Below are 14,369 nucleotides of genomic sequence, written 5' to 3' on the forward strand. Positions count from 1 at the left end.
TCACATATCAGATGTGCATTCCTTCTTGTGGGCTAGACATCAGATCAGATCAGTGAATCGCTGGTTATCTCCATAAAAGATTGTCACTATTGCACTAATTGGCACATCTTGCCTGGCCAGTTGATACTGTGTGAGCACACTTGCATGTACACACACACACACTGTATAAGACTGTTGGTGACAATTCTCTCCTAGCAGTCTGTGTGGCACCCTGCGGCATTATGAAGGCTAGTTAGCAGGGAGGTTGCATTAGCCCATTTCCAGGTTGATTTCTCTGTGTCCTGTGATCAATGTATATGGCATCTTTAGCAATAGGATTTTTTCATCTGGTTCTGGAGAAGAACCAATTGAGTGACATTTGTCTACATTGTTTCGGGGCTTTAGGGGTCTCACTGACAGACTGAAAATCTCATAGGGAGATAATTCCTTGCCTTGGGATTTTTGTTTAAAAATACGTGGCTTCAGGGTGCTGATTTTTCTACCCACATAGGGTATTTTCATTTCAAACATTTAAAGAAAAATGTTTTGATTAGCTTATTGAGTACCAGAATTTCTCATTAGTATTGGTTGACCCTTCCTCCCCACCACCTCTTCCCAGTTCTTCCTACCTCCCACCCATATTTCTTTTTATCTTCTGCTATTTCTACCCCTGCTTTTAAATCACATGCATTTTGCTTCACAACTACCTCTCTTTAAAGAATCTTACTTTCCTGGATTCCACATGTGCTGACTTCTTCAAAAATGCATATGTACATTAAAAGCTAAGTTTGTATATGAGAGCTGTGGTGTTTGTGTCTTTGACCTCGAGTTACCTCATTTAGTACATAATTTTCTAACTCCATTTTCATGCTATTTCATAATTTCATTTTTCTTTATGGCTGAATAGAATTCTGTTGTGTATATAACCACACAGTTTCTCTGCCCATTCAACAATTGATGAACATCTGTACTGATTCTATCTTCTTGCTTTTATGAATAAAACATCAATGAACATGGATGTGCAAGTCTTTATGGTGGGATATGGAGTCCTGTAGGTTTGTGCCTAGGTCTTTGGAAGCCCTGTTTTTAGCTGTTTCTAGAAACATTCACACTGACTATGTGGTAACTACCCCAGATTACATGCCCACAAGTGTCCTCACCAGCATCTGTTGTCCCTCGCCTCTCGACAACAACCTTTCCAGCTGGAGTGACATGGATTCTCAAAGTAGTTTTCATTTTCATTTATTTGACGAATAAGGGTATTGAATACATCTTCAAACATTTGTCAGCCATTTGTCTTGCTGTTTTGAAGAACTGTGTTCAGTTTGTAGCTTATTTTTAAAAACTGCATTACCTGCTTCCTTGTTTTGCTAATAGGGCCATTTGTGTGTTTTGTACATTCTCCGCATAGGATGAGGAGCTCATGAGGATTTCTTCACTCACTCAGCTGTGTCGCTTACAACTTTTTCACTTCGTGATTCCTTTCCTGTCTGTTGACTGTCGCTCCTATTTTGTGAGGGGCTGTAGTCCTGTTGAGAAAGTGCCTGCATCTTAAGTGTTCCCTCTACTTTTCCTTTGACAGTTTCAGAGTTCTGGCTTTTCAGTTGAGGTCTTTCCTTTTGGAGTCAATGTTTGTGCAGGTGGAAGATAAAGATCTCAGTTTTTTCTTCTGATTGTAGACACAAAATTTTTGTTGAAGAGACTATCTTTTCTCTGGTGTGTATTTTGGCATATTTGTCAAAATTTAAGTGGCTTAGCTGTGTGAGCTTATCTCTGGGTCCTCTATTCTATCCATGGCTGCACATGTCTTTGAGCCAGTGCCATGCTGCTTTTGTTACTATGGCTCGGTAGTATAACTTAAGGCAGTATAACTTAATACCCTCTGGTATCATTCTTTCTGCTCAGGATTGCTTTGAGTATCTGGGGTGTTTCATGCTTCCATATGAATTTAAAGACCCACTCCTCTTATTTCTATAAAAAATAATGCTGGAATATAGATGGAGAGTGCATTTATCTGAAGATCGCGTTTGGCAAGACAGCTGGAGTCTAACTCCAGAGGGATCTGACGCCCTCACACAGACAAAACACCAGTACTCATAAGATAAAATTAAATAAATTAAAAAAATTTTTTTAAAAATTTTTTAAAAAATGTTGTTACTTGGTAACTCTTGAAATTAATATAGTTCATATGACTTCTAAGTAAAATATTTAGGCTTTGATATTAGATGGAAAGTAGTTGTTAAAAACATATTTTACTTGTATATTTTTAATCAAACAGAATTTTGCACCAACAAATAAATGTTCTGAAATAAGAAGCTTTATATGGAATAATTTTAGGTCTCTTGGCAATAGAAAGATGGTGAAGGACGTCTCCATTTCCCCGGTCTCCCGTGGTGCTAGTCCTTTTCCGAGCAGCAGGCCATTCAAGGGAAAGTGAGAGTGGCACTGTGGAAGGCTGACCAGTCACCACGTGTGGCTTTGCCAGTCTGTCTTTTGATGTCGTTCTTCTGTCCTACCTCCCTCTGGGGAAACACCTTTCCTTTAGTCATTCTTGCTCCACTTCATGTCATCATGCACTTGCTTTCCCTGGTGCTTCTGCGTAGCATCTCTCCTTTGGAGTTTTACCATGTTTCTGCATTGGATGGTGGTCAAGCATCTGGGGAGTAAACACCAGAGGTGAAGTGCCAGTCTCCTGTCAGAGAGGTTCCTGGTGGCAGGTGCTCTGTCGTTGGTGACATTTATATTAATCACTTGAGTGATAAGGGGTGGTGTCAGCCAGGTTTCTACTGCCATGGTGCTATATTCATTATACTAGATTTTGTATATTCACCAGTAACTATGTTAAATTCATCAGTGACAATCCATGCTCATCATATTTGTTTTATTATTTGATTTTATTGTCTAGGTGCTATCATTATTTTATTATTGAAAGCTTTTTAGCTTTGGATGTTGGAAATTGATATACCCTTCTTGTTTCTTCTTCTTGCTTATGTTCTGATGTTCTAAGACTCCCCCATCCCCCTTCTCTGACATGGTCTCACTGTATAGACCAGGCTGGCCTCAAACTCAGAGAGATCCATTTGCTTCAGTGCTGCAGTTAAAGCGGTGCACCACCCTGCCTGGCTCTACATCCTTTTGCATATGCTGTCTGTATGAGCTGTTTTCTTGCCTTTCCCAGTATTTAGATACGCACACATTCCTTGGCTGGTAGCCCCTTCTTTGATCTTCAAAGACAGCAGTGGCAAGTTGAGTCTTTTACCCTTCCATTTTGATACTGAAGCCCCCTTCCCCACCCCAACCTCTTCTTTTAAGGGCTTTTATTATTACTTTTGGCTTACTAAATTATTAATCTAGGTTAATTTTCCAGTGTTAACCTTAGCTTTGTAGCAACCTCTGCTGCCTGTTGTCTGTAATGTGACATATGCAGCCGTTCAAGAGTTGGTACGTTGAGGGATTTGTCGTGGTTCTGCTAGTTGCTAGCATAGTCTGGGTCGTGGAGAGCTAGTGATATACTTAGCCTGAGAATTTGATAAAGGTGTAAATAGATGAGAAAGTGATCGATGGCACTCTGAAGGACGAAAGAACCATGGACCTGTGTTAGAACGAAACTAAGCCGACCACAAATGAAAAGCCTCATCTCGCCAACACACGCCAGCAGTGAGTGTTTATTTCCTCAATTTCAAACAAGGGTACATAGAGTCTGCCAAGAGATGGGTTATTTCTAGGGTAATCTCTACTCTTCTCGAAGACAATGGGATAAGCTATAAGCCATGCATGCTTTTTTTTTCTTTTGGTTTGTTTTCCTTCTCAATTTTGTGGTTTTTCAAGTTTGGAATTGTGTTTTAAAATGTTTACTTTAGAAGATCATTTGCTTGCTTGCTTGTGTTTTATGTCTTGCCTTTTCTTTGAGAACAAGCATCTGTGAAGCCTAATACCACAGCATACTGCAACAGGATTCTTGAAGGAAAAGGTCATAAATTAATGGTCTGCCTCCACTCAAGAAAATTTGAAAAGCCAGAGGCTTTGTGGAAATTGATCCCCTCAGTAGAGGGGTGGAGAACATTACCCATTTGTTACATGAGGAGTTCCAGGAAGATGGCTCTTGCCTTTGTCTCTGTGACACTAGTGTCTTGACTGAAGTTGCCATTCTGGGAACTGTGACTGCTTGTTAACTAGTTTCTGGATTTATTGCTATGGCTACTGTTGCATACAGGTGCCCACTCAGTCACTACTGTTTCTTGGGATCCTTGTGGTAGTGTTTTCACTCACCGTATGCATCTGCTCATATTATTTATTCTCAGTTAATTAGAGGCCTTTGAATAGCATTTCTTGATTTCTTTCTTCAGAATTGAAAATACCATGGAAGGGATCTAGTTTCTGAGCTGTCTTTCCAGCCCTAGAACATTCTTTACAAATGTGAACATGGTATAATTAAGCATTTGTAGAAACTGTACAGCTTTAAGGAGGAGAATGGTTTATACAGTTGGACTTGTAATGAGTAATAATTCTCTGAGCCTATACATTATACATAATATATGGAGAGAAATTCAAGTATATATTGGAGGCAAGCTGCTTAGAATGTACATTGCAGTATTTTTATAAAGGTTTATTAATATTTTTTAAGTTATGTGTGTTTGTCCCTGTGTGTAGGTATGTACTCATGAGTATAGGTGCCTGTGGATACCTAGAGGTGTCAGATCTCTTGGAGCTTGAGGTTTAAGTGGTTGCAAATTACCCAACATGGGTGCTGAGAACCACCACGAGCCTTTTCTCCAGCCCCTTCACACTGATTTAAAACATTTGATGCTTGCAAAGTAGGGATAGATAGCATGCTGGGAGACAGAGGTATAATGGTCAGATTGTTGTGAGTTTAAGGCCAGCCTAGGCTACAAAGTGAGTTTGAGGCTAGCTCAGGCTTAGGCTACATAGTAGGAAGCATTTCAGAAAGCCTCAGCCATGCAGTAGATAGTTACCTGATTCATTGTTGTCTTAAGAACTAATGAAATAAAATGCTCAGACTTATACCAAGCATGTTGTTAGCATTCACCAAACATTATCTTTATAATTACACTATTTTTTCATCAAATAGCCTGTATAGAAAAGAATCATTGGCAAATATTAAAAACAAAAATATGACTGTTGAAATAAGCTCAGTTATTGGAATAAAAGAGAAAAATCATAAAATCTGGGGAGTGATTGGTAGGGTATTTCATGGATGAGCTTGGGTTTGGCTTCTTCCTGGATGCTAGCCACAGTGGCCGCACTGAGGGATAGAGGACTGTGGGAAATGCTCCGAAATGCTGAGGAAATAGTGATTTGGAACCTCAAATTCTATTTTTAGCCAAACCAGCTTCCAAAGTTAAGAACCAAAAATACATTTCAGGAATGTGAGGACAGAAACAATTTTCAAAAGGAAGGACTAACAGAAGGGCACAAGCAAAGAGGTCAGCAAGCTTGGGGTCAAGTCGAAATATTAACAACATTTCTGTCATGTTGAGGAATGTGATAGAGAAGTAAACAGTATTTGGAGCAGCCGAGTGATCCATATAAATTCAGTGAGAAGGGTGGTGGTAAGAGGCATACAGTTTGAGCATCATTTTACTTTTTAATAATTAAACTTAAATTTAAACCGAAGTCTTCCTGTTTACACAGTGGTAGAATTAAGAGCTGTTTTGGTTGGTGGAACTTAATAATTGAACTCAGTGTTGATGGAGTCTGTGTGGTTCAACAGACTTACCAAATAAAGAAGGGTAAAAAAGCAAAGGAATGAAATGGAATGTTCTGCTTCCAAGCCAGTCAAGCTGAGGTCAGCATACTGTCTGCCAAGGGGTAGGAAGTCCATGTTTCATTTTATGGGCAGTGCTGTCCCTGTGGCAGCCATACTGTCCCGGTGGCACCTAATGCTCCCTGACATTGTTAGACCGCAGTAGCTATAGATGGTATACATGATCAGATGGGAGGGCTGAGTGCTAGGAAAGCCTGGATTGTAGAGAACAAGGGAAGGGGCAAAAAAATCCTTAATTTCAACTGAAGACAGGGAAAAATGGGAGAAGGGGAACACTAAGAAGTATAACAGGAAAAGATAAAAAAAATATTAGGAAATCTTACCCCTAGATGTCTAGTAGAGATAAGAGATTCTCAGATTGGTCTTAACCTAAATTATAAGGAAGTAGGGGATAGGTAAACCATGGCATATCTGTATTTCAGAACAGCACTGCGTGTTTGCAAGGTATTACCCATCATCCCTACTGCTGAGATGAGTGTTGTGGCTATTGTGATAGAGTCAGAGAGGAGGAGTCTCAGTGGCATCACGGAGATGAACCTGTACATGGGCTGGCAAGACTGAGGACCAAAGTGCTTTGTTAGGAATCAGAAAGAACTCTGTGTTTGGCTCAGTGCAAGAACTTTTGGCCTTTACTACATATGCTGTCTTTATTGCTTAACTGCCTTTGCTTCACAGTTTACTTTCCAATGCTCCTAGGTAAAATTATAAGACAGAAGGGACATTCGGTTGGCCTAGAGAGTTACTATGTGTAGCCCAAGCTTTTCATGCCTTGTGAGCTTCTTCAGAGACTGCATAGGCTGTCCTGAGTCAGGCATCTCCCACAAAAGCTCAAGAGGTTGTGGCCGGGGAAGAATGGTCAGGGAAGGCTGGTGGCGAAGGCTGGGTAGGCATCTGAAGCACAGGTGGGTTTACCAAGACTGCCTTTTCAGCAGTAAAGTGGGTCTACCTCTGAGATAGCTAGTGTGACCACATACACGCTCAAGGGATGTGCTTAGTAACATTCTAGAGTTTCCCTTTTCATTTAAGTAAAATCTGGTGATACTGTTGAAAATAGCATTTGCATTTAGTTTGAGAGTACGGAAAATGAAATATTAGAGAATTCGTCCGTGACCTGAGACAGTTCTTTTTTCCTACTTGATAAATAGTAGTACCTTAAGATTATAATGGCAAGCTGTGACTTTAACGAGATTTTTAAGAATTTTATAAACCCTAGGATAACCAAACTCCTATAAAAAAATACTGTGGCTTAGCTGTTTAATTCAAGATGAATGCTAAATTTATAATGTTATAGAATGCTTATGATAGTAAATATAGTAAAAAATTTGAGAACTTGAAAGTTATATTTAGTAGAATGTGAATATTGTTCTTGAAGTTCATGCAAATGCTTTTTAATTTTTTTTTTTTTAGGCTGGGCCATGCAAGCTGCTGCCTTTATCTTCATTCATAGGAAGTGGAAGGATGATAAGAGCCATTTTGAAGACATGATTGATTATTTTTGTGACATCCATGAACCACTCCAACTTCTCATCTTTCCAGAAGGAACTGACCTCACAGGTGAGGCATCTAGGGTTTGGATCACAGAATTTAAAACCTTATAAACCACTAGTTAAATCTTTTAATCCTAACATGAGATATGTGACTATCAACAAAATTAATGGATGACCCCAAGGTCACTCAATTAATGGTACCCAAACCAGACCTGGTGGTATAATCCTAAAGGTCCAGCTACTCATGAGACTGATGCAGGCAGATCACAAGTTTAAACCAGCCATAGCAACTCAGTGGTCAGTGTCTCAACATAAACAGTAAGGTGATGGCCGTGAGTTATGCTCAGAGGTAGAGCATATACCGGACTGGTAGGCTGGTCCATTTCTGGTACTGTGGGTGAGGGAAGACCAAAGAGAAAGGACATTTATAAAATAGAGTTTTATGCTGGGTGGTAGTGGCACACACCTTTAGCCCCAGCTTTCAAGAGGCAGAGATAGGTGGAGTTCAAGGCCAACCTCACTCACTACTACAGAGCTATATACCCAGCTCCACATGATTATTTCTGTAAGTTAAAATGATACTTACATTGTAGGGCCAGCTTGCAAAAGCCGTGTTTGTTGTATAGAGAAAGTAGACTTTTCAGGGAGCTTTAAAGTATTTTTATAAAACTAACATCTACAGATGATTTTTATTGAGTTGGGGAAACTCCTCTCTCCCTCTTTCCCTCCCTCCCCCCTTTCTCCCTCCTTCCTTCCTCCTTTCTTTTTAATGGGCTAACAAAAGTATTTCACTCATTTAATTTAAAAGTATTTTTTAATTATTAGAGTTATCTTTAAATTTGGATTTTTATTTTATTTTCTACTATTTATTTATTCATTCATTATTTTCATTTATTTATTTATTTATTTATTAAAGATTTCTGCCTCCTCCCTGCCACCGCCTCCCAATTCCCTCCCCTTCCCCCATTCAAGTCCCCCTCCCTCATCAGCCCAAAGAGCAATCAGGATTCCCTGCCCTGTGGGAAGTCCAAGGACCACCCACCTCCATCCAGGTCTAGTAAGGTGAGCATCCAAACAGCCTAGGCTCCCACAAAGCCAGTATGTGCAGTAGGATCAGAAACCCATTGCCATTGTTCTTGAGTTCTCAGCAGTCCTCATTGTCCACTATGTTCAGCAAGTCCGGTTTTATCCCATGCTTTTTCAGACCCAGCCCAGCTGGCCTTGGTGAGTTCCCGATAGAACATCCCAATTGTCTCAGTGTGTGGGTGCACCCCTCGCAGTCCTGAGTTCCTTACTCGTGCTCTCTCTCCTTCTGCTCCTGATTTGGACCTTGAGGTTTCTGTCCGGTGCTCCAATGTGGGTCTCTGTTTCTGTCACCTTTCATCGCCTGATGAAGGTTAATATTCAGGAGGATGCCTATATGTTTTTCTTTGGGTTCACCTTCTTATTTAGCTTCTCTAGGATCACGAATTATAGGCTCAATGTCCTTTATTTATGGCTAGAAACCAAATATGAGTGAGTACATCCCATGTTCCTCTTTTTGGGACTGGCTTACCTCACTCAGAATAGTGTTTTCTATTTCCATCCATTTGCATGCAAAATTCAAGACGTCCTTATTTTTTACTGCTGAGTAGTACTCTAATATGTATATATTCCATACTTTCTTCATCCATTCTTCCATTGAAGGGCATCTAGGTTGTTTCCAGGTTCTGGCTATTACAAACAATGCTGCTATGAACATAGTTGAGCATATACTTTTGTTGTATGATCGGGCCTCTCTTGGGTATATTCCCAAGAGTGGTATTGCTAGGTCCAGGGGTAGGTTGATCCCGAATTTCCTGAGAAACCGCCACACTGCTTTCCAAAGTGGTTGCACAAGTTTGCATTCCCACCAGCAATGGATGATGTACCCCTTACAAATTTGGATTTTTTAAAACCCTATTACAACATTTATATTTCACTTTAAATTCTGAAACTAGGTTGCTTGCATATTTTTAGATTAGTGTGTTTCACTGTGACTTTATATACATTCTGGCTTCATATACTATAATTGGTTATAACTTTTTGTTAAGGGGATAGTATATATTGGGGAATTTAAAAACACAAAAGTATACACGAAGGTTGCTGTAATCCCACAGCCCATGGATGAACACAATTTGAAATTTTGGTCCATTTGGACTGTTATTTTGTCACAGGTACACACATGCACACACACATTCTTAGGAATATGTGTATGTGCACACTAGCTTCTATTTAATCTTAAAACTGGCAAACAGACCATGCTCTTCTTTGTCTGTTTTAGTTCTCCCTCAATCTTTCCCATGTCTGTCCTTTGAGAAGATGGGGGGGGGGGGACTTTAGGTTTTATGTTGTGTGTTGGGGTCTCTAAAGAAAGTTTTTTTGCAATATGCTTGAGCAGACATTAAGGTTTGCTCTAAGGGAGTAGTTGACCTGGCCAGTGGTTGAGCTCTAGGAGGCGGAACAGCTGAAGACTAAAGGTGCCTGCATCAGAAGTCACCTTCCTTGTAGGCATGTAAAGTAAGGAGACCCTTGTTTCTAAGACCTTTGATTTATATGCGATCTATCACATTGTGGAGTAAGTAATCTGCCTTATTATTCTACTGACTGAACTATTAATCCTGCCTGAAAAAGTCAATGTTTGTCCTGTCCTAGTTTTATTTCTCTTGTTATGATAAATAGCCTAGCTAGGTGAAAGCAGCTTACAGTTGCAAGTCACAGTCTGTCACTGCCTGGACGTCGGGGAGGAACTTCAAACAGCCAGTCACACTCACAGTCAGATAGGAAGAGAATAATGCATCCTTGCCTGCTTGCTGTGAGCTAGCTTTTTGTCATATTGTTCAAGAACCCCTCTCCAGAAGATGATGCCACCCAGAGTGGGTGGTAGTCCCCCTGACATCACGGATCTGGATAATTCCTCTTTAAGAGTTTCCAGGTGCCATCTAGGTTGTGACAAGGTGACAGTTAGAAACTGACAGGTGTTGCTTTGTCAGGGTTACACAGAATTAACCGTCACAGTGGTAGGGTATAATTTTGAGTTCCACTTTCCTGAGTTGGAAAGGAAAGCTATTTTTGGTTTAACAACATTACATACAATATGACACTCTTCTACATAGTTTCTTTAGTAAATATCTTAGTGTCTGAAACTTTGTATGCAAAATTAATTCCCTTCCTTGGAGCATATGTTAGATGAGGAATAAGCTAATAATATGTACAGGTGTTATAAGAGTTTTTGTAGAAAACTAAAGCAGGGTGGATAGATAGAGAGCAAAGGAAGGGAGCAGGGTGCTAGTCGCAATGTGGTCAGGGCAAATCTCTATTATGTTTCTGTTTAAGTAGGGATCATATGTATAAGGTAGAAGATGCATCTGCAGCAAGAGGCTTTCTGGGTAATGGAATAACAGCTGCACAGGCCTGAGGTTGGAACATGCCTGGTTGGCTTGAGAAGATGAGAGTGGCTAGCAGTCCTGTGGTATGGGTGGAGGCAGTGCTGGAGTGGGAAAGTTGCAGGGAGTGAGCTGACAGGAGGCTGCGGTTGGAAAATGGGATGCTAGTGCAGTTACTAATAATGATGGCCTGGGAATGGGTGGATGGAGGGAGGGGGAGGGAATATCACCACACTAATTTGTCTGATTATTTCCAACTCCCTACAGTGTGATTGTACATTTTAAAGTTGTGTGTGTTTGTATTTATATCTGGAACAGAATTCAGTTATAGCCGAGAATCCCCAGAGTCACTAACAACTGGAAAACAACTGCTTATCTCTTTGGTGACTCTGGTACTTCTAATCCCATCTAAAGTCCATCAGTTGACTATAACAGAAGTGCTGTTTTATAGTCCTGTGCCCAGACTAGTGGAGAAGAGCTTACTGATGTTCATGTCCAGTGCCTTTTCCTTTAACAGCTGGGGAAGCTGTGGGCATTTGACTCAGTGCCTCTGTGAGAACTGACATGCTTCTGTAAGAGTGTCTGCCGGAGCTCGTATTGTGGGGTGCACCTGTGGTTGCTGTGGGCTGGAGAAGTCACCAGCTTACTCCTAGGATCGTTGTGTTTATCTAGATATTTTTTTCTTGTACTAGTGTATAGGTTTCCAGATAGAGCTGAAGTACAGACCCTAACGTCTACTGTCATCAGAACTATTTCATGATCTCAAGTCAAGGCCAAATTTTTGAACACTTTATTTTCCAATTGTATTTGCTGAATAATGAGTTTGGTTCTTCTTGGAATTTGTAAAATGACCTCATGGAACGGAAAAAAAAGTTATTGCCAACAATTGGAACATATACTTGTCTCTGTAACTATATTCAGCCAAACCATGTTCAGATGTTTGTACATGATGTGCTAATCATGTGCTGTTTTGTTGTGCAGTGGTTTTGGTTAGCAATATTAGTCACTCTGCTTGAGCAAGGCAGATATTTCACTTTACTTTGAAAGCCTAAATTACCGGGTTAAAGAAAACGTTGATCTGATATATTTGATTGCTGGTTATTTCTTCTGGATGTCTAAATCCTTGTCTTCTGTTAATTTTCAGCTTTATTAATATTTTTATGTTATATTTGAACTTTTATTATTTAAGAATTTTATTATTATCAGTGGTGCTGGGGATTGAACCTAGCATGATAGTAGACAAGTGCTCTATCACTGAAATACATCCTCATCTCACATAAAGTTTATCTTTAATGAAAATTTTAGCTTATTAATGTTTTGGTTTTTATATCTCAATTCTTATTACATATTAGCTTTTGTGACGTCTTCTAATGATTTTAAACTTTGGGATATAAATGTAAGGGAACTTATTAAGGTTCTATTCATAACATATATTCACATATATCCATACATATACCAGTAGATTGAAATCTTTGTAAGGGATTATTGCAAATGTTTGTATTTGGGGGCTGGAGAAATGGATCAGTGGTTAAGAGCATTTGATACTCTTGTAGAGGACCTGGTTTGGTTTCTGGCACCCACATGGCTGCTCAAATCCTTCTGTAACTCCAGTTCTTGGTACTCTGGTGTCCTCTTCTGGCCTTCTTGAACATTGCACATGTTGGCAACATATATTCAGGCAAAGCACTCATACACATATTCAAAATGTCTGCATCATCTTTGTATGCTGTCTGTAACAATGTAATATATTAGTGTCTTTTTGGGGGCAGGCACATTCTCACTATTAGTCCTGGCTGGCCTGTAATGTACTATGTAGACTAAGCTGGTCATAAACTCCTAAAGATCTGCCTGCCTCTGCCTTCTGAACCCCAGGATTGAAGGTTTGCTTATGATGCCTGGTCATAAGTGCTATTTTTATCCAAGAAATTCTTCATATTTTTCCGTACCTAACTATCTTCCTTAATATTATTACTTTTATTTTGTCTGTTATTTTGTTTAGAAAATAACAAGACTCGGAGTAATGATTTTGCTGAGAAGAATGGACTTCAAAAATATGAATATGTCTTACATCCAAGAACTACTGGCTTTACTTTCGTGGTGGACCGTCTAAGGGAAGGTTAGTGCTGCTCTTAAAATGTGTTCTAAACCCAATGTGGCACATTCTTCTGAGCTTTATGTGTAGCTCTCTGACATCTCGTGAGGCACATTAGGACCCTGCTGACCTGTGACTAACAGTCACCTTCGTCCTTTAACTGCTACATGCCACAAAGCCGCCTGTGTCCAACATGAAGGGCCTTGAAACATTATGGAAGAGAAGGTCCATTTCTTTTCCTAAATGGCATCACTGCGCTGAGTCGGATGTGCTTTAAGATGCACAGTACAATCCACTAAAACGAAGCTTCTTTACATCTAAGTACCATGATTTTGAAGAATGTTTGGTACCGGTTCAAAATCACATTGGGAGGGTAAAATAAAAACTGTGCATGATTATTTTTGAAATTCTGTGATTATAACTAATATGATGTAGTCTTGTGGTTTTGACTTCCACTTTGCCAGTGAACACTGTGTGCCTTGCCTGTCTGCATGTAGAAGTTCGTAAGGGTGGGGTTCTTCATGTCTGTGGAAAGTGGTGCAGAGGCATTCAGGCGGTGTGCTCACACTTGTATGCTCACGCTTGTCTGTCTCATCTCTCCTCTCTCTGATGTAACACCATTTTGGTATCTAACTTAGACTCAACAATATGGTTTCTATTGTATGTATTTAGTAATTTCTTTAAAAGTATATGTGACACCAGGAAACATAAAATTTTTTCAGATGACTTTGTGACATACCTTTTACTTAAAAGATCATCCCTAATATAGCAAGATAATGGAGAGATTATTTTATAGTTGGTCAGAATATATTATGTTCTCTGTTCTGAAATCTAGCAACCTGATAACTTTGTTGCACACTTAATGTAATAATTTTTTTCTGCCAGAACTGTAAACTGATCCCCTACACCCTATGTATCATTTTAGAGAGAGAGATTCAGATGATCTCATTTGCTTTGTTTAGCAAACCAAGCGATAATTCTGTTTATTTCATTTAGAATTGTGGACTAGAACCTGTACTGAAAAAGAAACATGGTGATGATTGTTACAACAGTAATAGCACTGACGTTGAGTATTTACAAGTACCAGGCATTGCACTAAATATTCTTTTTTTTAATATATTTTATTTATTTATTAAATATTTCTGCCTCCTCCCCGCCACTGCCTCCCATTTCCCTCTCCCTCCTCCTCCCCCGATCAAGTCCCCCTCCCTCATCAGCTCGAAGAGCAATCAGGGTTCCCTGACCTGTGGGAAGTCCAAGGACCACCCACCTCCATCCAGGTCTAGTAAGGTGAGCATCCAAACTGCCTAGGCTCCCACAAAGCCAGTACGTGCAGTAGGATCAAAAACCCATTGCCATTGTTCTTGAGTTCTCAGTAGGCCTCATTGTCCACTATGTTTAGCAAGTCCGGTTTTATCCCAGGCTTTTTCAGACCCAGCCCAGCTGGCCTTAGTGGGTTCTCGATAGAATATCCCCATTGTCTCAGTGTGTGGGTGCACCCCTCGCGGTCCTGAGTTCCTTGCTCGTGCTCTCTCTCCTTCTGCTCCTGATTTGGACCTTGAGATTTCAGTCCGGTGCTCCAATGTGGGTCTCTGTCACCTTTCATCACCTGATGAAGGTTA

At 40.0% G+C, this 14,369-nt stretch overlaps 1 protein-coding gene across 4 annotated transcripts in view; it reads left to right on the forward strand.

The window, feature by feature from the left end:
- Nucleotides 1–14,369, forward strand: part of Lclat1 (lysocardiolipin acyltransferase 1) — a 118,963-nt gene that overhangs the window by 58,277 nt on the left and 46,317 nt on the right. For all 4 annotated transcript variants that reach the window (XM_041631287.1, XM_041631286.1, XM_041631288.1 and 1 more), the window contains exons 4-5: nt 7,172–7,318; nt 12,655–12,771. In XM_041631287.1, the coding sequence (XP_041487221.1) occupies nt 7,172–7,318; nt 12,655–12,771 (264 nt within the window). The remainder of the gene's footprint in view (nt 1–7,171; nt 7,319–12,654; nt 12,772–14,369) is intronic.

This window comes from Microtus oregoni, unplaced genomic scaffold, assembly GCF_018167655.1.
Source record: "Microtus oregoni isolate MIOR12 unplaced genomic scaffold, Mior012 000036F_ref0000092, whole genome shotgun sequence".
Lineage (NCBI taxonomy): Eukaryota > Metazoa > Chordata > Mammalia > Rodentia > Cricetidae > Microtus > Microtus oregoni.